The 27,567-nt window shown below is 38.6% G+C and overlaps 1 protein-coding gene and 1 long non-coding RNA gene across 3 annotated transcripts in view; both read right to left on the bottom strand.

Moving 5' to 3' along the window:
- SCAPER (S-phase cyclin A associated protein in the ER) overlaps positions 1 to 23,386 on the bottom strand; it is a 132,510-nt gene extending 109,124 nt beyond the window's left edge. Inside the window, exons 1-7 of one of the 2 annotated variants that reach the window (XM_015639247.2) lie at positions 23,346 to 23,386; positions 21,448 to 21,523; positions 18,859 to 18,976; positions 12,911 to 12,981; positions 9,096 to 9,293; positions 1,092 to 1,192; positions 515 to 631 (exon numbers count right to left, since the gene is read on the bottom strand). In XM_015639247.2, the coding sequence (XP_015494733.2) occupies positions 515 to 631; positions 1,092 to 1,192; positions 9,096 to 9,293; positions 12,911 to 12,981; positions 18,859 to 18,976; positions 21,448 to 21,510 (668 nt within the window). In that variant the 5' untranslated portion in view covers positions 21,511 to 21,523; positions 23,346 to 23,386. Of the gene's footprint in view, positions 1 to 514; positions 632 to 1,091; positions 1,193 to 9,095; positions 9,294 to 12,910; positions 12,982 to 18,858; positions 18,977 to 21,447; positions 21,524 to 23,158; positions 23,246 to 23,345 lie in introns of those variants that run through there. The other variant, XM_015639245.3, reaches the window with a different exon arrangement.
- A 3,152-nt stretch (positions 23,387 to 26,538) lies between these two features.
- Positions 26,539 to 27,561, bottom strand: LOC107209541. Its single transcript, XR_001523625.2, has 2 exons — positions 27,221 to 27,561; positions 26,539 to 26,766 (listed from the first exon to the last, which is right to left on the bottom strand). It is a non-coding gene; the product is annotated as an uncharacterized LOC107209541 (long non-coding RNA).
- Between the last annotated feature and the right edge of the window lie 6 nt (positions 27,562 to 27,567).

Genomic DNA, 27,567 nt, shown 5'->3' with positions numbered 1-27,567 from the left:
TTTCAGACATTTTCATTTCAACAAGTAAATGATGCTTTATTGGAGTATATAACATGATCTACGTTTGAACTAGTATCAGTTTTGCCACACATCAGAATCATCATAATCTCACTTTACACTCACTCTTCCTGACCTGTATTTACTTTTTCTCACTCAGCTGACCATTCACATTGCACACACAGGCAATTTTAAAATGCCAGTTACAAATATGTTGACATTTGTTTGGTATAGAGAAGAGAGTACTAAACTGATCACATGAAATACTGTGCTTTATCTTCAGGTCTTTCTAATGACCAGTAATTAAATATATTACAAAGTTAGGAAAAATAAGTCCTTGATACGATTTTCCATTACAGATCATGGGCTTTTCTTCTAGGAATGCAAATAACTGCTTATATGATTTAATAAACAACAAAACAATACTTCGATTATTATAGAGAAATAGTGCATTCATTAACATTGCTTCAAATGAATCTTTATTTTAGCTTAAATAACTTTTTAGCTGGTTTCATACCCAAAATTTAAACTTCTTCGAGCACTTGATGTCACACTAATCCTGTCTGTGGATGGACTCGAGATCACATGGCGTCCTGGAGACATTTTCTTCACTTCCCAAGCCAGTGAAGTAGGTCTGCAAACCCAGGAAAGAAAAGTTGAAAAATACAATTCACAGCAACTCTTCCTCCACCACCTTAAAGCAAAACTAGAACCGACAAACGCTCAGTGTATTAACAAATCCTGCTGAATTTAATCATTCATCTTAGCAATTGTTTCTACACCAACTCCAAACCCTATTAGCCAGACCCATATCAAAAATAATGCCTCTTCTCAAGACTGCAATGTTTACTTCAAATTCCAGTATAGAGCAAAGCACCAAAAAAAAAAATTAAAAGGAAAATATGGAAAGGAATATTTAAAAGGAAAATACCCTCTACTTCTAAGTGACAGTGACAATGCATATTAAATGTCCTCACACCCATTTTTTCCAAAAGGAAAATTGGTTCTATTTGCTGAATCTCTGCTAGAAAATGAAGTTTACTGTGAACTTTACTCTCTCTGTAGATTAAAAAAACCCAAACAAATCTAATTACCTGCTTTGAGCATCAGCTTTTTCTAGCTTCTCCTGTAGCTGTATCCAATCAATCAATGCTTTGAAGTCCCTTACATAGTTATCAAGCATCATCAGGACTTCCTGAAAAGCAACCATCACATCAATCTTTCTATTTAAAAAAACAATCCCCCACCCCAATAAAGGAACTGAAAAGAAAGGACATTTACTATTTAGCTTTCTCGTTAAAAATAAACCCAAGAAAACCCCTGAAAACAAGAAGGCCCAGATAATTAAGATTTTTATGTGAACAATCATTCTTCAAGATCTGGGTCAGCATCAATGTGTAAGGATAAAATGGCAATGTTTGCAAGAAAATAATTCTTAATACACATAAGGACATCTGTTTCATTATTTGTGCCCCTTTTTTGCTCAGAGCTACCTTTTAAAATATACTGGACACACATCACCAAGAAGGAAAAACTAGAAAACCTAACAGGTATGTGGAAGACTAAAAAGATCACAATTAATCTGTTTGTGAAGTAAAAGCAGACAAAACTACACAAAGGCAACAGCATCAGAACTGGGTGGGATTAAACATACACTGTTAGAAATGATGTGAGCATGCTGGAGATTTACTCAAAATATGTAAAATTTTAAAGTAGTTTGAACCTGGATCCACATGCTGGTTTCTAAAAATAAAAGTAACTGTTACAAAAGAACATATAAATTAACTTTACACTACACCAGGAAGAAAGTCACAGACAAAATGGCAGTGGCTGAAGAGACTTGTTCCTGATTAAAAGATCCTTAACTTTGAGAAATTATAGACTGTGTCTACTGATGCCCAGTTGGCACAAATGTGTGAGCATAGCACCTACAGTATGGTCAGATTACATCCAGAAAGAATGAAAAATTCAAGGTAAGTTCTCTCTACTCAGTTAATGGTGTCAGTTTTTCACTACAAAGCAGAGCAAAACACAGTATAAGGGAACTCTCAGTTGTATTCCCTGAGCAAAGCACAGTTACCTACTGCCACTAGCAGGGAAAAGAGCAATTCTTTGTATTTCACATATAAACTCAAAAATCATTGACTGAACGTGACAAAACACACACAGACTTAAGGCACCTCCTCAGCAAAACTGATTATCACCAACAGAGCACATGAATGCCCAAGGGAGAGAGTTTAGCTCATGTCAGGCAGAAAGAACAGCTTTCATAACTTCTCTATCCAAGACAAGAAATATGTGTCCTGTACTCTGTCATGACAATGTGCTGAAAATAATCAAAATCCATGAATGAAGTTTGAATTCTGGGAAACTTAAATGAGCTTCACATGCAGAATGTAAAGTACAGACATTATTTTATGGTATAAGGAAAAACACTAATGACAAAATGCTGCTGTTTCACAAGTTCTTTACTATGTCAATGTCATTCCTGCTGGTAATAAGATAAATTTTCTGCTCAAAGCAAATAATTATTACTTAGACATTTTGGGAACAGTTACAAATGAGAAGGTATTGGTTTTTAAGTGTATAACTACAAATTTTAACATTAAAACCTTTGACACCAAAACTGGTAAAAACACTCCCCCACAGTACAGGTAATTAATGTACATTACTGTAACATTGCATGTCATATATCTTTACTTTTAATTGTCTTTTTAACAGAAAAAGGACCTGTAACATATGCAAAATGCTTCTTCACATAAAGTGATATGGATTAATATTTATTTTAACTCTAACTTTGAAATTCAGCTTCAATTTTGATATAAGTATCCTTTTAACTACTCTTTATGACACATACAGACCATATGCTGGTTGCTGTAAGGCAAAGGTACCACAAAGTCAAACACCAAGGAAATCAAACAGAATCCCCCTGCTGACACAAAAGTTGCTCTTTGTTTTGAAATAGCCCCAAAAATGATAAGAGAAATCTTTCTTACAAAGCAGTTGGTTTACAGCACCAAAATAATTCTTAAGTAAAGTCTGCTACAAAAAAATGAACAAGCCAATGCTCCAGCCAGTTCTTTTTTCAGTTCCACTAATAAAATTTCAGCTTTCTAATCCAATTCATGTCCATTTAGGTTAGCCCATACTAAGTTGTGCTGACTGTTACTAACAATGAGAGCATAGAAAGCAAAATTTAATTCTGAATCATTTACTTTTCAAGGCAGCCACTGACATATTCCTCACAAAAAAAAAATAATAAAAATAATGTGATGAGTTATAATTCTGAAGTTAGCTGGCACAAGAAAAAAAACGCAATAAATGGCTTAACCTATTTTAAGGAATGTTTAGCTCCACATTATCAGAAATGATCAGAGCAGACCCATGCAGCTGTAACCCGAGCCGTGTTTTATGAACAAGGGAATACAAACAAGACAAGCAGCTGGAGCGGCCCCATACTCACTGATGCACATCTCTCTCCCTAAAGCTATGAGGGCCATTTTGTCAAGCAGGATGGAGCAGAACAAAAGTGGCTCTGAAAGCGCCGTTGCAGGCACGCAGATAACTCCATATAGATGTCCAGCTAAAATTACCAATTAGCTCCCCAATCGGCTGCAGCGGCTTCGATTGGTTTGTAATGGAGCCCGGGGCCGGCGCGGAGCAGGCCGGGCGGCGCCGTCCCTTTGTCCTCTGACACAGGATCCCGGCGGGCTCCCGGATCCATCCCGCCCTACCTGCGGCACCCTCTGCTGAGCCAGGCCAAACCTGCACCACTCGAGGAGCTGCTGACAAAAAGGAACCTTTATGGGCCACGCTGCGGCTGCACTGGAGTCACAACAATTTTATATCTCATTATTTCTCAAGGTCACATCCAGCCTGTACGATTTTTAGAGACGGCTTGAACTAAGAAAGCAATACTCCTGAAAAATAACCCTTAAAGGAAAATTACTGACATGAAATTCAAACCAGCCACAATGTAACTCCTGTTACCTTTTCCTCTCTGTTCTTGTCAATTCTCTGATCAACAGTTCTGCGTGTCTCTTTTTTTTTGTTCTCCCTTCTTTCCTCCAGCTTTCATTGATTACTCTGGTTGCCATGTATTTATCAATGTTATTCTAGTCTCTTCAGCTGGATGACCCTAATAACTACTTTGTAGTCAACAGAGATCTTCAAGAGTAGGTATATTGGAACCCTCAGTCCAGACTGGGATCCTACATAGGCCCATTGTCATCCTTCAGAACAGAAGCACTTCAGAAATCCCTTCACCACTTTGAAATGTCATTTCATGCATTTATTCTCCCATTCTCAAACAAGGAAGAGGCAAACAGGGAAGTATGGAGACTGTAGGATTTTAAGATTACTCCAACCCAAAATAGTAGCACATGCATCAGGGAAATTAACTCAGTCACCACATCAGTACTTCAGCTTATTAGCCAAGCTCAAAATATGGGTTCTATTTTACAAACCATGCCTACTGTATACTGTTTCATTATCTATACTGAATATTTTAGTTTATGTATTTGCCAAAATAAACTCCATTGTTTTTTATACTGGAGCATGCTTTTAGCACACAAACTAAGTTCCTCCTGTCTTTTTTTTAAATGTATGTTTTCAATGTTAACTGGGTGTTTCAGAAATTTGACACAAAAATAGCTTCAAAAAATTCCTTGTAGCCTTTTCATAAATTTGAACTGTAGATAATTAAAGCCAGCTCTGGGGTTGGTTCAACCAATGTAATTGTCAAAGCAATTCTCACGGTTTTGAGCAAGGATGAAAGGAAGCAGCTCCTCTAGACAAAGGACTCTCCTTATATCAACTTTTATGTGGCAAATATTTTAAGCAAGCTAATTGTCTCCTAGATCCAAGTGTTAAATGCACCACATCTGGCCTCTGTTGCTCCCCATGGATGCACCTTCAACGTGGCAGCCACAATCTCCTGCCTGACAAGAATGTGCTTCAAAGGACCACAACCATTTCCAAATGAAAATTTATTCCAGAGGAACTAATGCAGTGGCACATGCAGGGAGTCAATCACACAAAATTTACATACATGCACACACATATATGTGTGATGCAGAGGATGGAGAGGCAGGAACAGGGATACCCAGATTTCCAACTAAAAGACATGCTGCCTTTTCATAATAAATCACCATTTTGAAAGACCTCATCCCTTCTTAAGACTGAACTGATCATGAACCCATTTTCACATCCTCTGTTGGCTCATCTGTGGAAGATGACAACAATGTCCAAAAAGTGGCAGCAGGCATGCTCACAGAGATTTTCACTGGGCACAGACTGCCACAATAGAGTCATAAGTTACTTATTTAGGAAGATATATACTCTTGGTAAATATCCCCAAATTCAGAACCAGAAGGTGTACTCTGTGCATGCCACATGGCAGCCTTGCACTCCCCTGCCATACTGCAGCTGCAGTACTAGCTGTCCCAAACACCAACAATACCTGAGCTGTATGAGCAGGAGTCTCAGTCTGCATGGACAAAGTGAAATCAGTAGAATTGGCAGACCCAGGTCCAAAAGCAGCCCTCAGAGAGGCTCCTCTCTGCTGCTGGGAGGCCTCAGTCAACCCAAGCTCTCTCACACACATCCCCTGACCCAAAGGCCTAGTTTGAAGTTGATTCAGCTGGTTTTTTGCAGAGAAACATCATGCAATGTGTCTAAACTTTTAATGAAAGTCTTTACCCACCTCTTCATCTTGTGCTGTTTGTGAGAAGCAAAACAACAGAACTCCACTGCAGAATTATCCATTTCATGAGGGGGAATAAGAATCTCAAGCAAAATTAAACTGTTTTCACTGAACCAGACTGATTTAAGAATCTATCCATAAGTCTCAGAAACAAGAGAAGGCCAAAACCTTCCAGAAATACACCAGAAACTAATGTTAGGTGAAAAGACAAGAGATTATATAAGCTTTAAGTAATGCTAAACAGCAATGTAAAAATAATACAGAACTAAACTTTTACATGATAAAATTACATTTTTACATGATAATTTTTTAAAGGAAAAGAACAGCTGAAGCTGTTAATTCATTCTAGAAGGAAAAAACCTCCAAAATTCTATTAAAGGGAGTTTGATATTCTTGTATACTTGCTGTATCATTAGCTGTTGGATCCAGTTGCTCAAACTCTATCAATAAAGTATTTACATGTGTAGTGCTTCTTTTTATATATACATACACACACATATATATAAATACAATCTCAGTTGCTGAGACACCTGAAAACACCGTAGAAGAATAGCAGCTGAAGACATCTGTTGCATTAACCAAAACTGACTACAGAATCCACCTTCACCCATCTACAAATCTTTTGGTCTTAATACCTTTCATCATACAGCAGCATATTTAAAGGCATTACCATTTCTGCTCTGCCTACATTGCCACCTGAACCTAGAAAATAGTAGGTAAAAAATTCATATAAACTTCAGACACACAGAAACCCAGCTAATACAGAGAATAGCCACACAATTTGCATTTCAAATGTGGAAGGCTACATGATATATCTAACCTTGTATTACTTTTGCACTAGTTTATGTACAGTGAGGTGGTGCTTCAACTTGAGAACTCTTCGTTTACTTCAGAAATAATTCAACCATGGTCATTACACCTTTCCACACAAAGCATCCAAGCCATATCTATATATCTACATACATGATCTGAGAGTTCTCAATTCCAAATCAATAGCAGAATACCAACTTCAGCAGAGCCCAAAGCTGAGAAAATACACACAAGCACTGATCCTCTTACACATATTGCCACTGTTTGGATCCTCACCACAACCCTTCTGTCTGCAGTTTCAACCACAAAGAGCCACCAGAGCCCTTTCCCACCGGGGAGCATCAAACATCTTCAGTGACAATGCAATCGATACAACTGCAACAACTCATAAGGACACAGGAGAGCAAAAGGCACAAAATACCAAAAAAAAACCCCAACTAACACTTTTATACCAGGTTAAGCAGAAGGTTTAAAATGCCAGGAGTTGTCACATTTCATTTTTAAATAGGTCTTTTCACAAGACAACCTTTAAACTACAATGTTTAAATAGAATAGCACCTGCCCATTTGACCAAGACAGAAGTTTAAAAAGTCAAAATTAAGGAAGTTTTTGATAATGTGAATTATCTTAATTGAAAGGATTTTTCAACATACCACTTAAAAAAAAATCAAGGAAAGATTAGCAATGGGACCATTTTGGTTGCTTATTTAGCATTATTTCCCCCATATGTCCAGCAGTCAAAGTGGGAGAAACTAAACTGTGTCTGTCAAAACCACCATAAAATAATGACAAATAATGGAATTTATAGAAAAGAAACATTATTAGTAAAAATAATTTGAAAGATTAAGCAGTTTCACACTTTGTAACTTAATTAACAAAAATTATAGTAATTTATCAAAAGAATAATATTAATGTTAATGTTAACATAATATGTTAATAATAATATATGTTAATATTAATAATATGGTAATAATATGTTAATAATGTTAAAATAATAATTTTACAGTAACCTGTAAAAAAAACAATGACCACAGCACAAACACACATTCCAGCTGCTCAGGTAAGGCATACTTTTGTGCAGAGAAAAAAGATCTTTTGAAAGGTAAGAGTAACAAACATAGTACTGGAATGGTCAGCCCAGGGGGGTGGTGGAGTCACCATCTGTGGATGTATTTAAAAAAAGACTGGATATGGCACTCAGTGCCATGATCTATTTGAGGTGTTAGGGCATGGGTTGGACTTGGTGATCTTGAAGGTCTCTTCCACCCTTGACACTGAACTGGCTTTTCCCATTTTTGTTTTTTTTTACCTCTGCAAACAAGTAACCTGATCCACACAGATACATACATCATTGTCAAGAGTCTGCTAAAATGAAGACTTTTCACTCAGGCTATGTGGTATCCCCATCCAAAAGCAGATTAAGTAGCTTGATTAAAATGTTGAACGATATGTAACCCCCAAAATATGTGACAATGATACAAATACGCTTCTGTTCTTCCAGTCAGAAAAGTTTAAAATGCTAATTTAATTATAATGCAAGGCTGGCTGACTTTCTTAAACCAAAAAATTCTACAGAGAAGTTTCCTGAGCAGGAAGACAGTTCAGTAACAAAATGTTAAATTGTGTTAGACCAACCAGAGATTTGGAAGCCTCTGAGCTACTGTTCAGTTCCCAAAGCTGCTTTCAATGAAATGTATTTGTACGTTAATCTCAAAAGCAATTTGGCCGTGTCTGATTACAGCAGAGAATGAGATGCATAGGATAAGAAAAAAGTTTACTTAAATTGATATATGAATTTTTTTATAGTGATTAGATAATCATTTCCAGAATGTGTTGAGTTTCCAGCCATGTTTAATATAAAAACAAAGTCATATCTTTAACATTTCTTTTATAATGTATTCTGACTTCTCTTAATGCTTGCGATAAATTCCATTTCCAAAGCATGAGTGATTTTTATTAAATGACAAGGCTATTTCTACAGATCTACTAGAAAATCACGATAAAATGTGAACCAGATGCACAAGCTATTACAAATCCAGGTTATTTGAAACTGGGAAGTGTCTTACAGTGCCATCCCAACTGAACATTGCTTACATTCAACAACCAATCACTTTCTTAACAAAGGGGGAATAAGAAGAGTGATAACTATCACTGCAGAAAGGGAGCAGTGTGTAATTAAGCCACTTAACAGGAAGCAAATGAACATGAAAAAGGCTGAACTGCAACAGCGCCACCTACAGTAAAGGACATTACTGGCAAAAATAAATCTATCAGCGTTTAGTCACAAAAATAACAAAATCAGAACTCAATAAACAAAACCTGATTTCAGAAAAAAACTGAGGTCTAATATCACATACAACATGACAAGTTTTATATGTTTCAAAAATTAGTCCCTGCTCAAGATGAAAGCATTTTCTTAAATACAAATACGTATGGTCTCACCTTTCCTATTTAAAAGCCTACAAAAAATACAAATGAAAAAGTAACGTGCTTCTGAAGCTCTAATTCCTCATTTACCTTTTTTCTAAAATATAAAAAAAATTCAGATAGAAGCCAGATAGGCAAAGAACAGTTGGAGCATTACCTTGCATTCCACCACACTCTGATCTGATTCACATGTGACATAGATTTCATCAACTGCCCGCCGCAGGTTGTCAAAGAGAAATGCCCAGTACCGAGCCCGCAGATCCACCTTTCGAGGCTGCCTGGTTTTGGTTGGGCTTTTGTCAAAGTTTTTGTCTCCAGCTCCTGCTGCTGTTAATTTACAGTCCACACTAGTGTTCTGAAAACAAGGTGGTACAAGGGGAAAGGAGAAAAACAAACAGAAGTATGGTAAGAGTTGGGTTTCTGTGCAATTCACCTTTTATCAACATATTGAAACACCTTTAAATGAGAACTTCTTCACTGAAGATGACTACATCATTGCACTGAATTGAGTTTTTTAACACACTTTCTTAAATACAGGCAGCACTTATGTTCAACTAGATTCTGTTTTGACAGTTACAATATTTGCATTCCACAACAGTACAAGATACTCTGCCTCTCAGTATGGTGGAAAGATACATTTTCTAATTACATATCCTGTATTTCTTATTCTGACAGATGTGTATATCTCGAGGTGAGAATAGCATTTTACTAATAAACATACCAGCAATATTCCACCACAGGGAAATTCTATTACCAAGACATTACATATGACATGATTGTTTTTAAACCCTCATGCTAATACCTGTTAATGAAAGTGAAATGCTGATGTGGCTCACCCTAAAACACAGACATAACTGACCCAGCCCTGTTTTGCTGCACAGGTGCAGGGGACAGTCAACATGCTGAATGGGATGGTTGTGCAGAATGTTCCAAAGGGTTCTGAAACACACCTATTTGGCTAAAAATACCAAATCACCACTTGGTCTTGTGACACTACCCTTATTAAACCTGAAATTCTATCCCACAGAAGAAAACAAACTGTAAAATGCTGCTACCATAGCCAGTGGACAAGCACCCTGCAGTAACAAGTGACACCCAACTGTGTGCTATTTCATGATAGAGGTATTAGCTACCTGTTAAGGTAGTCTGGTTTGGGTCAGCTTTTTTCATTTATGTATTTAATAGTACCTTTAATGTAGTTTTGATGCACTGGTCCACTGAGGCATGTATCTCCAGCACATTGATTCTTACTGGAGTACTCTTGCAGGGATTAATGCAAAATCTCATTTTAAATGCTCTACTTTGGTGATTGAGTAAGAACAATCGAATGACACCACACATGACAGTACACAGCATTTATAATTAGAATATCTAATCACTAACTATGAACAGTGTAATTTTCAAAACAACTGGCTGGGATTCAAGCCTTTTTGTCCTGTACCACACATCATTAAACAAATTCCACTTTGCAATTAGGGAGGGAGAGACAGTGCTGTCAGAATGGTTATGCTCTCAACTGTGTTTGTGGTGAGATGCTAATTTTTCTGTAAGAAGCAGAAGAATGGGCACCTGATTTACTACAATTACACCAACATCTCTGCTACCCTTACATATATCTCCAAGTGCTCCAAGTGTACTCCAGATGAACCCCAGTTAATGTATGCACAAGGATCATGCTCAGAAAGATGCATTGCATAAACAACAACGAACAGCAATTTCAGAAGGGTTTCATATTTTTTCTTCCATTACATAAGTCACCTCTTAACAAACTGCTGGGAGAAAAGGTGCTCCTAGGCTGAGGCCTTGTATAAAAATATTTAAAGCAAAGCTTATATACTGGCTAATTTATAGCTCCTTGGAACTACAGTTTATAATGATGTAAACACAACTACAGAATCATAAATAGCTACATTAAAATAACAGTTCTACCTGTTGCTGTCTGGATTTATAAAATGTGACCTCAGGAAAGTGATTAGTTTACAGTCATTCAGATAATACTGTTCATATAAAGGATGAGTTGTTTTGGAATGGGAAATGTGCATAATTCCCACTATTTGAAAGATACATTTTCAAACCTATCTTTAAAAGACAATGTCATGGAATATGTTTTGATACTTAGCAAGAAATGTTTTCCATCTGTTTAACTTCTCTCTTATATGTCAGCCATATTATAATGAAGAAAACACCACACATAGTCTCTGTAAGTCACAGCAGTTCCATTATTATCCTCTAAGCAGACTTTCAGGATCTCAGTAAAACCTAAGCAACATTTACAGCTACCAATGTTCCAGCAGAACACCTTTGAAGGGATAAAACCCTCCAACCTATCTGATTTCTTGTAAACACTACCACACAAGCAGGTAAGCATTAAGTTGGTGTTTTGTTATTAGAAAAAAATATTTTAGCTTGCAGCAATAGTTCAAACCTTCAACTGCAGAAGATGAAAAGTTTATGTATCTTTTAAGTTAACAGACATGGGAATCACACTTCTTACATGTCAAGTAACCCAGTACAGATGATGAAGGTGACATTAAAACTCAATCTCTCTTGGTGTTTTTTAATTTGGGGTTTTTTTTTGTTTTTTCCCCTAATAGTTTCAGTAACTTGCCTTGGACTTGTGGAAAGTATGCAATGCATATTTATACTCATGGGATGCCAAAATTCATTGAATGTATATTTGCCAGTGCTCTACTGAAAGGAAGATGAGCTTGGTAAGATCATAAGAAACAGCTCTTGTAAATTTATTTGCTTGAGATTAGTGGCCCATTTATATGTAAAGGAAAATTAAAAATGAAAGCTCAACAAAACTAAGCCAAAGAAGTCACCAATTACAGCAGTATCCAGTATCTGAAAAGCAGCAGAAATAAAGGTGCTGAATGCCAAATTGAGATGCCAATTGAGTGCCACAGACACTCAGCAGCATTCAGACCTTAACTGAAGCCACCAGGAATGCAGTCAACAAGAGCTTTAGTACAGCAATCCCACACTGAGCAGCAACCAAGCATTCTCCCTGAAAACTCAGTGTTTACATAATCCCCAGGTCAGACAGAACCCAAACTACACGTTGCTCTCCACCCTCCCTGTTCCAAGGGCAAACTCTGACAGGGAGCCCCAGCTACACCACTGATGTTCCACCTGCCACACCAAGAGAACCAGCACACACCATGTTTGTAATGTAACAGTCCTGAGGAGACAACAGAGGCTAACAGCTGCCAAAGTAAGCCAGGAAAGGAACATGCCTGTGTTTTAAAGATGCACATACATTGCTATGGAAGAACATGTTTTCTTTTTTCAAAAAATAACATCTTCCATATGCTTTATTATGGAATTCTGACAGGCTGCCTTAAAACATAAATGGCTAAAGCTGTACTAATGGCTAAATCCATAAATCAAAGAAAAACAGCAGTTAAAAATATTAAACATGAGGAAAGACTGAGGTATTACTTTACTAATGTAATAAAGGTTGTCATTCACAGAGAAAAAAAAAACTGAATAAAAATAGGAGCAGATTCTTCTTTACTGTTGTCATTTAAACGTATTTTCCAGTCCTAACTCTTTGAATTTTTACTCACCTGGACTTTTTTCCAAATTAAGATATACTGATTTGAGGCACTAACCCATGAGGTCAAGAAGTTTCCTTCAATTAGAAATTGGGAAGAAAGGCAGCCCTTGTATATACAGCATACATATAGGAAGAATATCCTATATCATTTTATCGAGCAGCATTTTCCTTAAAATAACTTCAATGCCAATAAGTCATGAGTGCAGAGGCTGGGAAATGCCAAAAGCAAAGGCTGAGGTAGACAGTCTAAATTCTGGTAATTTTAACTTCTGAATACTTGACTTTGAAATTCATATGCTTTAAAAATAGTGTATGCACAGTTTTAGAGAAGTATTAATCAGCCAATCAGTGATCTCACAGAACAGCGTTATGTCATCAATTTTATGTCACAATAAAAAATTATCAGATACCTGTTTTGCAGTCTTGTGTGCTCCTTGAGTCACCCTTTTTGTTTTTCCACCAGACTGCCATTTCGATTTTCCTGTGGGAGAAGCAACTTTTTTAATCAACAATAATGATTTTAATTAAATAGAGCACTCTAAAATGCACATATCTCATCTTGCAATGTACTGAGAGGGGCACAATTTCTGAGTTAAAAGGTTTGGCAAATTTTATATTCGAAATATATATTCCACTGTTTAGAATGTGGATAATGCCAGAAAACATTGGAAAATGAAAAAAATATAAGAAAGGCAACAAATACAGATTTCATTAAACAAAGGTAAGCTTTGAGTTCTCAGTGCCTCTAAAAAGAATATCATTACAATCTACATGTCAAATATGATACTAGTTTTCTAGATAAATTTTAATTCTGCTTTGGAATGATTGCTCAATCAGCTATTACAGAATTAAAACAAAAAATATATTTGTTAGGAAAACCAAATATAATTATTTAGTTCTTCTACAACTGTTCTGCCAAGAAAGATGGGAAGAAACAGAACTTAGGTCAGGATTTCGTTCATCAACATTTAGGTAGCCAGTGGAAGAGAGAAAAACATTCACAGAACACAAGTCAGTCTCCTTAAGACCAGAAATCCCTTCTCAAACGTACCTGTCTTCCTCCACTGCTTATACAAAGTGATTTTTAGCAACTATGCTTCCAAAATCAGTTTAAATTCCCCCAGTCAGAAGGGGTGATTCCAGGTCTCAGTTCTGTAGTGGTGGCAATTAACTGATTTAGAGTTATCTTTGCATAGAAAAATCTGTGTGAGACTAGAGCAACCTGATCTATTTGCACTTAACCATTGAGATTTGCTATGGGGTAATGAAAAAAAAAATTATTCCTCCAAGTCTCTAAACTTACACAACACAAAAATCATAGGATCCAATTACCAAAAATGGAAGCAAGCTAAGCCAAAACAGTAACTATGGCCAGAGTTTTCTCTAGCACAGATCACATCCAAAGAGAAGTTTCAAGATTATTTAGCTGGATGAAGCCAAGCAAATCAATGCATTAGCTGATTACAGTCCTCCCTAGACCATGGAGAGCGTTCTTGAATTTCAGAATGGTCCAGTTGAGTTTTTAACAGTTCTGAGGCCAAATTCCTAAATGCAGCCCAGCTGTTTTATATTGCTCTGGTTATGTAAAGCAGCTGCAAACCTGTCTTAATCGACCAGTTGTACAGCTGGTTTGCACAGCTGGTTTGCACAACTGGTTTGGATCACTGGCTATTCCAGGCAATAAGGCTTTTAACTTAAAATAAATAAAAAATTGTTTGCTTCATAATTCATTTTAAAAATGTTACATTAACCAAAAAACAGGTATAAATGAATATACTGAACTCAATTTAGCAGAATTCAGAAAAAAAAAAATAATTCAGCTACTGCTGCTACCCTCCTAGTCACTAAAAAGCTTGATCTGGAGAATAGTTCTACAGCAAACTTCTGCTAACAGAAGTAATTCAATCACCCAAGTCTTTTGATGTGATTTACATCCTGGTTTTGATGGATGGCATACAGGACTTGCACAGTGAAAAGGTTTGCCACAAATATGGGTACACTAAAATTAAAAAGGGGAAAAGGAACCCATCAAAATGCAGATTCTTTAGATTTTATAAAATCCAGAATAACAATCCATCATCTAAGCTCTGTGAAATGTCTGAACAAGTCCCTTCTAAAGACAAAAGCAAGTTCCCAGGCACTTCCTACATGGGGCAGACATTAAGATGTAAATAGCAGGTTTTGTAAACTTCATATACTGTGGGGCAAGGACTAACCTTTTCTTAAGGTGTAGGCCAGAAAACTTTGCATTTCAGCAGCAGCCACATTTTCAAACTTTCTTATGCCTTTTCTTACAATAATGGCTCTGGTAATTAGAAGATTATTTCTGCTTTTGTCCCTCTATACTCCCAAGAAGTGGCAGCACTGATCAATGGCTGTTTGTAGGTTTAGGGCAACTGGTGTAAACTGGTGTGTAACTACACCATGCTGGCATTGCTAAGAGATGCACAGACTTCAGTGACACCTGAACAGTTACTGAATTGTAAGGAGAGAACAATTGTGACCCAAGAAGATCATCTCCTTTAGCTATCAAGTTGCTCATGTGAAATATATAAAGTGTCAAAGTTTTGCAGCATTGGAGGAGCTACAGCCATATTTTACACTGGAAGTCCATTTCCTCCCTGTCTGGTGTTCAAATATGAAGCACACAGAGTTTATGATTTGTGAAGTCTTCCTGTCCAAAAAGCTGAGGCCTGCCAAAAACCCCCACTGATAACCTATTTTCAAAAGCTATCTTTTACTTAACAACCTCAACACCCATCCTGCTCACCTCTCTCTTTTGGATTGTTTTATCAGGATGGGAAATGTGGGAATTACCTTTGTATTTAGTAGTTAATTGCAGTCTTCATTTCTGTCCTGGCTATGGCAGAGATCAACTGCACATGTTGTCTCAATGTCTTTGACACTGTTCATCATCACACTCTCAGAAGAAATGATAGCAGAATTTTCAACTGAGGAAGCATATTGAAGTTTCTTAATCCTGTTATGAACCACACTTTTTTACAAGTTTGTAGGGCAGCAATAGATAGCAGTAGATGTTAATTTTCCAACTGTACAATGCTGAAGATCTGGAAAAATGACTGCCTTCAAGAACGGATATAACCAAAATTCTCCACGTTTTTCCACCTCCAGATTGAATTACAGCAATATATTTTGCACAAAATTACTTTTATAAATTACTGTCAGTGTCTCATCCAGAATATAATGGTCCTGTATTCACCTACCTGCACTAGACTGGATTCCCATTCATTCCAGTGAAATTCAAGGTTTGAAACATGAGCCTTATAGAATCCCCTTCACACTCCATTCTGCCAGTTCCCATCAGACCCATGCTGCAAAGGCTCACACACAATGTGTGCAATCAGGACTCTCACAATTCCTCACATGGCCAAAGAGAGCCAAGTTTCATGAATTTGATCACATCCCACAAAACTTACTTTCTGCAGCAGGCTCCTGCTAAAACAGTGGAATATGCTGCAGGCTTCCCAGAGTGTGCCAAGTACCTTTCAACCAACAAAATATGCTTCCTTACCCTGAAATGCTTAATCTGCAAATGAAATCTATATGGCAAGAGCCCAGGTGATTTTAAACAACTAGGAAATAAGAAGGGAACAGTCACAAATACAAGATTTTCCAATTTTTCTACAGATCTCAGAGTTCCAAAGGTATCTTACTATCTATTAACATTTAAACATCAAGCCTCTCCAATTTTTTAACTGTTGCTAAAATAATACCTATGTTTTTGTAATATAATTTATCTGCAGTTGCTTAGCTGCATTCAGTGCCTCAAATTTCATTCTAGGCATGTGAAATAACTAGGGGGGAATAAAAAGGGAAAAATCCTGAAACCCTCCCTTGGAACAATTGCAGCTTTCCAAGGTGGGCAAAAGCAATGTGAATGCAATCAGTGACTGGTGGCCACAGGTTTGGAATGCAAATTGCACTCTGGAAACAGAATACCACAAGAGTGAATCTATCACAGTTTCAAGACTCCTCCTACAACACCAAGTCAACAACAATGTCGATTAGTTTATCCAACAGAATCTGCTGTGTACGACTTAATTCTGTGAAGGAGAATTTGAATTTCAGTGGCTGAGAAGTGTTAACAGTTACTGTCTCTTCTAGACCATCACCACCATGCCTGGGATTTTGTCATGGCATTGATCTGTATTCATAATTAGAATTTCAGATCTGACATAACTAGGGTGCACACTGCTCCAAAACACACAACAGACATATCACCTGCCGTTCCAGAAATCTCCTTCCATTTTAAGGAAATACTGCTTTACTGGCAGGAACTATATATTTACAGAATGGAATCAGAAGGTTTTGATTTCTCTTTTATCTATGTATGCTATATAAATACACAAGTCTTTCAGAGCAAGAGGAAAAAATGGAAAGACGAATACAAACATACGATTTTTAAAGGAAATAGAAAAACTATACAAATGGAAAAGGTGAATTCAGCATTTTAATTAATCAACCCTCTGTAACACAACCCCTAGCAAAAAATTACTCATACCTTCACTGTGTCTGGATAAAGAAAAAAAAATTCATTATGAATAACAGTATATAACTTAAAATGTTAAATCACACACTGGTGCTGCCAAATCAATACCTCTGAACATTACGAGCAGAAGAAACTGCACAAAGACAAAATTCTGCTTTGTACAGAAGAGTGGCAGGATTGGCTCAGGCACCCTGAACCTTTGGCCTGATTTACACAAACCTTGAACAAGTTGGAACTCTCCTAATCCATAATATTGCTGGTATCATCCCTCAGGGACACAGCACATATGGAAGGATCAGCATAAAATGAACCAGAGCTCAGCGACACTGACATAAACACCCTCCATGCCAGGCAAAGGTCAAGAGATAAAGGATCTGGCTCTGCCAGGGTTTCATTAACCACAAGTTCCTTTTCACAGGGAAATTTTCCATCAGGCAATAGTCATCAGGTCCTTTGTACTGTGCAAAAAGGCCAACCTATAATTTAATTTTAAGAAATTTTACAAGAAAGCACACTGACAAAGTTTAAAAATTACAATGAGGCTAATATGACCAAAAGAAGGAAATGAATACAGCTACTTGGATTTTAATTACTGTGCATAACTACCATTTAATGAAAGCTAAAAATTCACTTTTACATTAATTTATCATGGTTACCTGAAATTGTTAGAGCAAACATTAAACAACAACTCACAGTCATTTCTAAAGAAAAACTCTTAAAGTTTCTAAAATAATATTACAAGCAAGGTAGTATTAAAAAATAACAGACTCCTTACACAGAAAGTAAATCAACCCACAAGTTGCTCAAAGATACTGTGAGATATACACTGCATGCTCCTTTACCACACACACATTCACACTCAGAAGTGTAATTTGGAATCTGGAAATACTTTGGGGCCCAATTGTATTCTGTTTAAAGACAGTTTCAACCTTGCATCAGACATAAGGTGAATTATCTTGTAACTTAAGACATAACATTTGTTAGAAATATCTTTTCCACTGGCAGAATCACAGACAGCTGAGATTGGAAGAGAGATTGTTTAGATCAACTTCCAGGCTGCCCAGAGCTATGTCCAGGGAGGTTTTGAGCATTTCCAAGGAAGATGATGCCCACAGTTTTTCAAGGCAACTGATTCCCATGTTCAATCACCTTCACAGCAAAAAAAAACTTTACTTTTAGACACTCAAAAGCTGCAGCACCTGGACAGAGACATGCAGCTACAAAAATATTTGAGACAAAGTTCTTAAAAACAGCATTCAGACATCTGGAACAGCTTGAGTAGGATAAAAGTAAAAGTCAATTCCTGGCTCCTTAAGTCATTGTACCACAAGAGAGTTTTACAACAGTAACAAAACTGTTCTGAGGACTTGAAATATGGAAAGCTGTCCCCACATATCCCCTTCTTTAGAGATTCTTCATTGGCATTTACTCAAGCTGAAGTGATTCCAAAAGTAACTTCCAAATTTCTTTGTTTTAGAACACACAGCAATTTCTTAGATTGTTCTAAGTCATCCCTACAATTCTGAATTCCCTGGTTACAAGAGATCACTTTAGGACATCATTGTGTTACACAACTATCTTGATAATATCAGCAGAAGAAAACAGTCTTAGATATTATTTGCAGACAAATCTAAAACCGTTTTTAATCTGTCACTGGAAGGTTTTATAAAATCATTTGCCAACTGCAAAGCACATTTTGGAAAAAACTTCTAAATTATAATATACATGCTAAAGAGAACATTTTTAAATAGAGAAATTCTCCGTAAGGAAACTATTTCCAGATGAGCAACTCCAGTTGACAGAGGAATGGAAGAGCAAAGACCTGGTGAAAGACTGTTAAACACATACCATCATCTTCCTTGTTCTCCAGTGGGACACTCCACGCAATCAGGTTCCTTGCTGTTCGTCCCTCTTCTGCCACTATTTTCCTCACTTTGTCATGGCTGTTAGAGCGTTGGAAAGAAGCCTGAAAACAAGAAATACATGGATGGGCAGACAAGAAAGAGAAATCTTTGTTTTGACATGTTAATTTCATCCAGCATGTGGTTACACCATCCAAACTGGGGTGCACAGGTGCTGAATTTTCTTTAAATATCTGAAACAGGTGCATGCATCCATTTTTATCCCCATTTTTCTGCATAGAAGCAGATTTGTTCATCAGCATGTCATGGGAATTACTACCCAGCTCTCAATATGGGTACATTTAGACCACATCACTTTCATTTAATTGCTTGTCAATGTTGCTGGAGCATCACAGCAGACTTCACAAATGTTTTAATTACCCTGTGTCCATTAGAACTAATTATACAAGCTAAAGGCTGCACGAGACCAAAATACATGTTGGCTGATTGGTGAGAGCCTGGAGAAAGGCATGAGCTGTATGGGAACCATCTGAAACATGCATAAAAGCCCAGCTCTCTCACAGAGAAGACAAGAGCCTAGAAAGTATTTCCTGGCAAGTGTTATGGGCTGTTACTAGAAAGCTGCAACCACTCAAAAACAGAATAAGAGACATTGGGGATGCACTTCATTTACCTAATAAACACAGTTCTTTGTACTTGTAAAACACACTATCACAAGATATTCAAAACCAAATATATTAAGAAGTATTTGTATCAACTGACAGATGTCAATCAGATAAAATCTTGCCTGTAATGTAGGCAAGTTAATCCTTAGAAAATTATTTGTAACAAAGCCAAACTACGTACAGTGATGAAAACAAAAGTTTTGATAGCACAAAACTGCTGATCACATTAGCTTTCAACACTGGCAAACTTAACCACAAAGAACTTGAATAAACTTAAGTATTATTTTAGGCACAAACAGACCAATTTTCTGTAAGACTAATCAGGAGGCACATTTTCCCTCTTTTCATTTTCACCACTGCATGGCTCAAGCCTGCAACCTGCAAGTATTTCTGCAGCTTCAGAAAGAAAATACAGTAAAATTACACTAAAAACAAATATAGCAGATGAGTGGCTAGAATTTATTAAGGCAGGAGGAATCACAATACAAATGAGAAACTCCTTTTACTTTAATGCTAATCTAATGGTTCTTAACTTGGGTTTCTCTCATCTAGATGTCTTTATTTGCCTGTTTGGAAGTCACAGTGTGCCATCTAGTGCTTCATAGGCCTGCCCAGAGACACAGCCAGGCAACAAAACAGAGGAAAAAGTAGCACTGCTGTATCCATGAAGTTTTGGAAAACACCAAATTACATACATTGGCCCAAAGCAACTCAAATAAAGCACACAAAACCCCCTGCACAGAACTGGTTTTATTCTGTCCTTATTCTGTACAACTAATTGCCTATTCTTGCTAAGAATTTTTAGGAAGAGTGACCATTTGTGCAGTAGCAAGTTTGGTTTGGGTTTTTAATTGCTTGTTGCTTAATGATGTGAGTGCAAAATTTTGCATTAGTCCCCAACAAACTAACTTCCTAAATTATTTATTTTTATACAAGCCAGGAAAGCTTAAACAGAAACAATAAGTATCTCATAATGACATTTCAAGGCGTTTTCTATAATGAAACTAGAGCCTAACTTAAAATTCTCATCTCTGTAACTTGGACATCAGCAAAAAAAAACCAACAAACCTTTGAGGGAGGCTCAAACAGCAAGCAACGAGGAATTGCACAGCCACAGAGAAGTGAAAATCGTGTCAAAGGCCAAAGTGGATATGAACAGCCTTTTCATTTGACAAACGCTCTCTGTAGTCCCCTCCCTCACACAGGTGACTCAATAATGACACCTGGTTTTTGATTGCTCCCTCAACATCAATCCCTGCTCTTTGCTACTCAACTATCCAAAGAAGTTACCTTCTGCCACCTCCTCTGGATACAATCAGCCCTTAGGCCAAAGGAGGAAGCAGAAACTGCTCAGCCTGAAATAGCAATTGTTTGTTATTTAGTCTGTATTGCTTCTTTTCACGGCTGTAAATACTAAAGAACCTTTTATGAGGATTCTTTTTTTAAGGATGTTCATAGATATAAATACAGTGATGTAAACAAACTGACCAGTTTTATCCATTACCTTTCCAAAGAAAATTAATTCAGCTCTAATCTCAGTTCCTTCTAAGAACACCACACCGTTAAATGTAACCAAACATTAAGATCTTACACTACAGCACAGGTTGGATTAAAGCAGCTTAAATCAGAAGTCAACTGAAAAGAATGACTGCAAAAAAACCCATATACTAACACAACTAGAAATTATGCAAAACAGAAAAAATGCTCAAATTTATTCTACCATAAAATTAGTTTTTGAAGGTTCCTCTCTACAGTGTTAATGAATAACATTTATTAAGCTTCTACAATCAATACCTTCATAGAAGGTACAATGAACTCATTTATGAATTAATCCCAACATGAAAAATTAGTTTTTCCTGCTGTTGAAAAAATACTCCATCATATAGTGTTATAGTTACCAAATGTCTTACCATCATGTTACAGCCTTCCTCTGCATCAACAGGCTCACTTATTACATTTTTGGATGACCCCATTGAGTTTTCATACCTGTGTAAAAAAAAAAAAAAGTCATTAATTATTTTACATTAAACCACTTCTAGAACTACTTTTAGCTTGCTGGCAGCATTTAGGTCATGGGCATCAGATGTACACAATGAGGTTGTCAGCAGATACTTTTATTTGTAAAGTGTTTGCATTGCTCCTTACTAAAAACCTTAGCCAAAAGTCCAAGAAGAAAACAAAATGAGACTGATGCTACAGAAAAAGGTAATTTTGCATGTGGTTAGACAGTAAACAGTACAAAGACTATCAGAAATTTCAAACAAATCATTGCATGGACTGCTCTAAAACAGTGACATGAATAGAATAATCTTTCTTATAACAGAGAACTGGGCAAGTTGTTTATCAGTTCAGAAAGAAAAATTAATCGGAGATGCACTAAAAATCAGCATCAGCTAATTATTGATGAAGCAAACTACAACTGAAACTTCTGTCCTTATTTAACTATAAAATGTGAAGGCTCCTGTACAAGTCAGCTGTGACAAAGTGAATACTATACACAGATGTGACACAGAACCATTGCCCCAGATGAAGAAAATACACAGGGGTAAATATTTATATGTTTGTCAAGAATTTCCAGAACGGTGTTAACTATTCAGAAATAAATTCTTAGCTTCAAGGCTGATAAATTTTAAACAGCTTTTGATTCAAGTGCAAACAATCTAATCTTACTTGAAGTCTGAATAATTGGATGCTAGATGGAAATTAAAGACACTTCTAAATTATCTGAAATTAGGTAAAAAAACCAAGATTTAACCTTTAGTCAGATACAAAGTCAGATATTGTTGGCCTTCACCATGAATGACACTGCTTTAAGAAGGCTGTTCACCTGTTCTCACATTACATAAATAGCTGAATTTTCTAAAAGGATACAGCCCAGCCTGTGTTAACAAGCCCACAGATGTCTGTATGCTTTAAGACAACCTACTAAACCCATACAAACCAAAATGTTCTGCAGTTCGACAAAGTAAGCTGAGTTTTAAAAACAAAGATTTTACTTCTGCATCACTTCAGCCATCAGAACAAGCCTGCCACCGACCGAGTCTTCCAACACTGAAGCATCTTAGAAAATATCTTTGCACACCAAACTTATTTGATTGTAATCAGGTGATATTAAAGGCTCATTAAACTGACATATATATTTCAGGTGAAAACATGAAGATCTAGGATACTAGGAACATTCCTCGTAGTGCAGTTCATTTGGGAAAAACGCAGAAATAAGAGTCTGTATTTAAGAGAGCTACATAGATAAGACAGACCCTAAGTACACTGCAAGACCTACTGTGCCGTCAGCCGTGATTTTGTCTCTGACAGCAAAGGAAGACAACGGGTTTATGCTAGGAACAACATTAGTAGTTTCTACGATGCAAACAGTCATACATCATGTGGCATTTTATACGAGTTCATAGTGAATTTCCTCAGCGCGGGTGCCTCTCCCCTCACACAACTCCCACTCTGGATGGGTGGGCCTGTACAGCCTAAAGGACCGGCGGGGTCACAAGCACCAGGATCCCCCTCAGCCTGAGTCCGAGTCTCCCCACAGGCAGTGGAGGAACGACGGGAAGGGCTGGCTCAGAAGGACAGCCCGTTTCCCCCTCACGGCACGGCCTGACCCACACCCACCGCTCCCGGTCGCCTGTAGCAACCAGGCTGTCCCTGCCCCGTCTCGCCGGGCCGTATGGCGGAGCCGCCCGCCGGGGCAGCGCCCGGGGCTGTGGGGCTGAGGAGGGGCGAGGCCGGCCCGCCGCCATCTTCCCCGCGCCTCCCGCGCGCTGCCCGCTCTCGCCGGGCCCGCGCGCCGGCCACTCACGCTCTCCGCCGCGCCGCGCCGTCCCGCCCGCGCGCGTCCCGCCGCGCTGACGTCATCGCACCCCGCCGGCACGGCCCGCCCGCCCGCCGCGCCTGCCCCGCCCGCCCGGCCCGCGCATGCCCGGCTCCCGCCGGTGAGGCGGTGCCCTCACCTCGCCCCACCTGCCCCACACCTCCCATCCGGCCCGCGCCGGTGAGGCGGTGCCCTCACCTCGCCCCACCTGCCCCACACCTCCCATCCGGCCCGCGCCGGTGAGGCGGTGCCCTCACCTCGCCCGCGCCTCGCCCCACCCTGAGGGCGCCGCTGAGGCGATTCCCGCGGCCCCTCGGGCAGCGCGAGATCGGGGTTCCCCACAGCCTCTGAGGAAATGCTGGGGTGCGGTCACAGAATCAACTTGGTTGGAAGAGGCCTCTGAGATCATCGAGTCCCAGCTATGACCGAACACCACCTTGTCACCTAGACCATGGCACCAAGTGCCATGTCTAGTCTTTCCTTAAACACCTCCAGGGACAGTGACTCCACCACATCCCTGGGTAGTGTGTTCCAATGTCTAATCACTGTTTCTGTGAAGAAATTTCTCCAGATGTCCAACCTAAATCTCCCCTGGTGTGGTCTCTCATCCTGTCATCATTGCCTGGGAGAAGAGACCAACCCTAACCTCCTGTCAGTAAGTTGTGGAGAGTGAGATGGTCCCCCTTGAGCCTCCTTTCCTCCAGGCTGAGCCCCAGCAGCTCCTGATGCTCCAGAGCTTTTTCCAGCTCCGTTCCCTCCTCTGGACATGCTCCAGCCCCTCCATGTCTTCCTTGTTGTGAGGGGCCCAAAACTGATTTCCAGGATTTGAGGTGTGGCATCAGCAGTTAGTTACAGCACAGACAGATGGTCACTCCAGCTGCCACACTGTTGCTGGTACAGCCGAGGTGCCATCAGCATTCTTGCCCACCTGGGCTCATGTTCAGCTGCTGTCAGCCTGACACGGCTCCCTGTGCCAGTGTGATACTGAGGTCATGGCAGTCAGCCCTCAGCATCCAGCCCTTCCCCGCTACTGGGAGCTGGGGAAAAGGGAACGGTAAATAACTCAGTGCAATACACAGGGTGTAGGTATAATATAGGCACGTAATCCTGGGGTGTAACACTGAGGTGTGATTTGGGCTACTGCGTCCAGTTTGTGCACTGTACCTGGGGATGGGTGGGACTTGTGAAGAGGCCAGCTTTCCTCATGGGGTCTGAGGCCTGGGAAATGTGATTTGTGAGGAATCAAAGGACAAGTGGAATCTATTAAGCCAAAAGAAGATAAAAAGGGATGTAGGAGGAGTGTTCCAGCATGTAAAAACGTGAAGAGAATAATCCATTTCCCTCAGTGTAACAGGAGCAGCGAGAAGAAAGAGGCCTAAATGATAACCTGGACAGCTCAGGTTGTCATCTCTAAAACATTAAAAGTCCTGCAAGGATGGGAATAGATGGCTTGGGAGATCATACACGCTTCAGTCGGATCTGCAGCAGCAACAACATCTCTCAGAAATGATACATCACTCGCCTGTGGTTCAGAGCAGAGAGCTGAGCCATGAAGGTCCCATCCAAATCCCTCACACTGCCATCCTTTGATAATGCACTTATTATTTATCAGTCAGAGTTCTCACAACTGCCTTCTCTGTGTGGCTGAGTGCCCTGATACTGTTGCATCAAATCCCGCTGTTCTGGTTTGATGCCACATCAGACACAGCATTAGAAGAATCTCCTTTTATAACCTATTTTTTCAGATATTAATAACTGCACTAAATGCAAAGAGCTAGAAAAACAGGTCAGTAACTTCTGCAGAGTATAAAATACTTTCTGCAAAGTCTTATGAAACAATTAGAACACTCAAGAACACACATTTGGGTACTATTAAAGAAAATTACTGTCACTTTGAAATCCAAACACAGGGTATTTAAATGTGATGATCTTTATAAATATATTGGTGCTCAGTTTTTTCCCTTACTTAAGTCTATGGGCCAAAATCAACAACTTTTATATTGGAAAAAGGAAGGATAATCTTTGCAGGCAGGTCTTCACTAAGCCATCTTATATGCAGCTTAAAATGTTGACATGTGGTAACAATAGAATTAGGGGAACATGTCAAAATGGAAGTTTATCTAAATAAAGGTAGTGCCAATCAATTTATTTTGACATGCATTAGAATAAAACAAATGAAAGCTTATTCAAATTGGGCAGTGTTTCATAAAACTGAAATGTAGAAATGTCAAAAACTTAAAGTGAACACCAGATGGATAACTTCACTTGTTAGAAATAACTGTTCAGGAAGTGGTGTTTGTGCTGCTGGACAACTGCTCTCATGCTGACAGTCCAACAGATCTGATTTACACTTGCAGATCTCTCAGAGAAGTTGTGTCGAACATGACCTTCTCATATTAATTTTTTTGTGACCAAAAGAATGGCTCCAAACAGATTTTTAACAGACTACATGTGCATTGGTTTGAGGGAAAGGCAGGTGTTCCAGAAAAGTAAGGAAGCTCACCACATAAAAAAATTTTTATACTGCAAGACTTGTATTCTGATTTAAAAATAGCTTCACTGATATTCCCTTTTAACTTACAATAGTTACTCCCTTTTACCTAGAAATACAATACAATAGATACTCCCTTTTAACTTACATAGCATTTGCTATGCACATAGTTAAAATAATGGAGGGAGCAGAAAAGCCTCTCTTTTTTCCCCCTGCATTCACACCAGAATGATCTTGAATTTTATTATACAACTGGTTTAACTGTGTGCTGGGAAGGGTCTGGATTGTATTTTGACAAGGAGAAGAATATGATGTCCTCTGGTTTCCCTCTTGCTGAGACACAGATTTTTTTCCTAATGCATAGGATAGAATGAATTTTGTAGTAATGAATGTGGTCTTGCAAGTTGTGTAGGCACTGAAATGTCTAATCTGATACACTTGTCAACCCTTGAGATATTCAGCAAAGAGGTTTTTTGCAGTGTTAGTAATGCATCAGACAAAGAAAACAAAGCATCTTGAGTGCTACTTCAGAAACGAATCAAATCTTATTTCTGTTTTGATTGCTCATAGGATTTCCTTTGTCTACACATGCCACAAGCAGTAGGACTTAATTCACACTTTGTATATGTGATTTATTAAATACTGATGGGAAACTTGACATTTAAACTAATAAAAGATATTAGACTTAACTCACTATTAGATTTTTTAATCGAAAGACATTTCTTATATAGGCAGGAAATTGCAATAACACATTTACTGATTTATTGCAATATTTTATTCTTGTTTCTTCAAAATGAACTGTCGTACCTCTTCACAGTTGATAGAATTGGAGGTGAACCGAGAGCAGTCCATCGCTGTCACCACAGAAGGGACTGGACAGTGCAGCAACTTCTGTTACCTGGGGGCTCTGTTTAAACACTGTGGAAACACAGGTAGGTTAATCTCACTTCTTTCTGGTTAAAAGAGGAATGTTGAAAATACCCTTGTATTGAAAGGAGAAATAACAAATCTAATGATGGTCATGCATAAATCTCAACCCAGTAACAATGATTAATTTGACCGCCGTGGGGTCAGGATCAGAGCAATCCCAATTTCATATGACAGCTGTTAAGAATTATATTCCTGGGGAGGCCCCTGCTCATTTACTCGATGTATTTTCAGTTTGTCTGAGTGGCTCAATGAGGTTAAATTTATTTTACAGCTTTCTATTATCTGTGTTGAACAGTTATTAAAACTTGTATTGATCCACCTTATTAATAACTCTTACAAAGCCTCGCTTCCTTTTCCCTTTGACTCAGAAGCATTACTTGTGAGTTGCACCCTTAAGGAAGACTAACGCTCGTTCCCTTTTTGGTATAAAGCTTTGGCACACCTTATTTCCTGATCATCTTCCCCTTGCACTGTTTGTTGATGCTTGTCTGAAATTCTGGTAATCACAGAATATGCTGAGGGGACCCATCAGGATCATCCAGCCCAACTCTTTGTCCCGTGTAGGGCATCTCGATGGGTCCTCCTACCATGTCCAAAGGCTCCTCGAATTCAAGACTGTGGCAAGTCACTTTAGTCTGCCGGGCCTCACTGATGTTTAAAAGTTGGATAATTGTCAATATATCCTGACGATATTTGGTGCCTTCCGCTGGTAGACCAGAAAGGCCTAGGTGAGAGAGGCCCTTTCCCGAATCTCGACTGCTGTGCGTAAGCGACAAGACCGGCCGCTAC

Source organism: Parus major, chromosome 10 (assembly GCF_001522545.3).
Source record: "Parus major isolate Abel chromosome 10, Parus_major1.1, whole genome shotgun sequence".
NCBI classification, from domain to species: domain Eukaryota; kingdom Metazoa; phylum Chordata; class Aves; order Passeriformes; family Paridae; genus Parus; species Parus major.
This window is presented reverse-complemented; position numbering and strand designations above follow the sequence as displayed.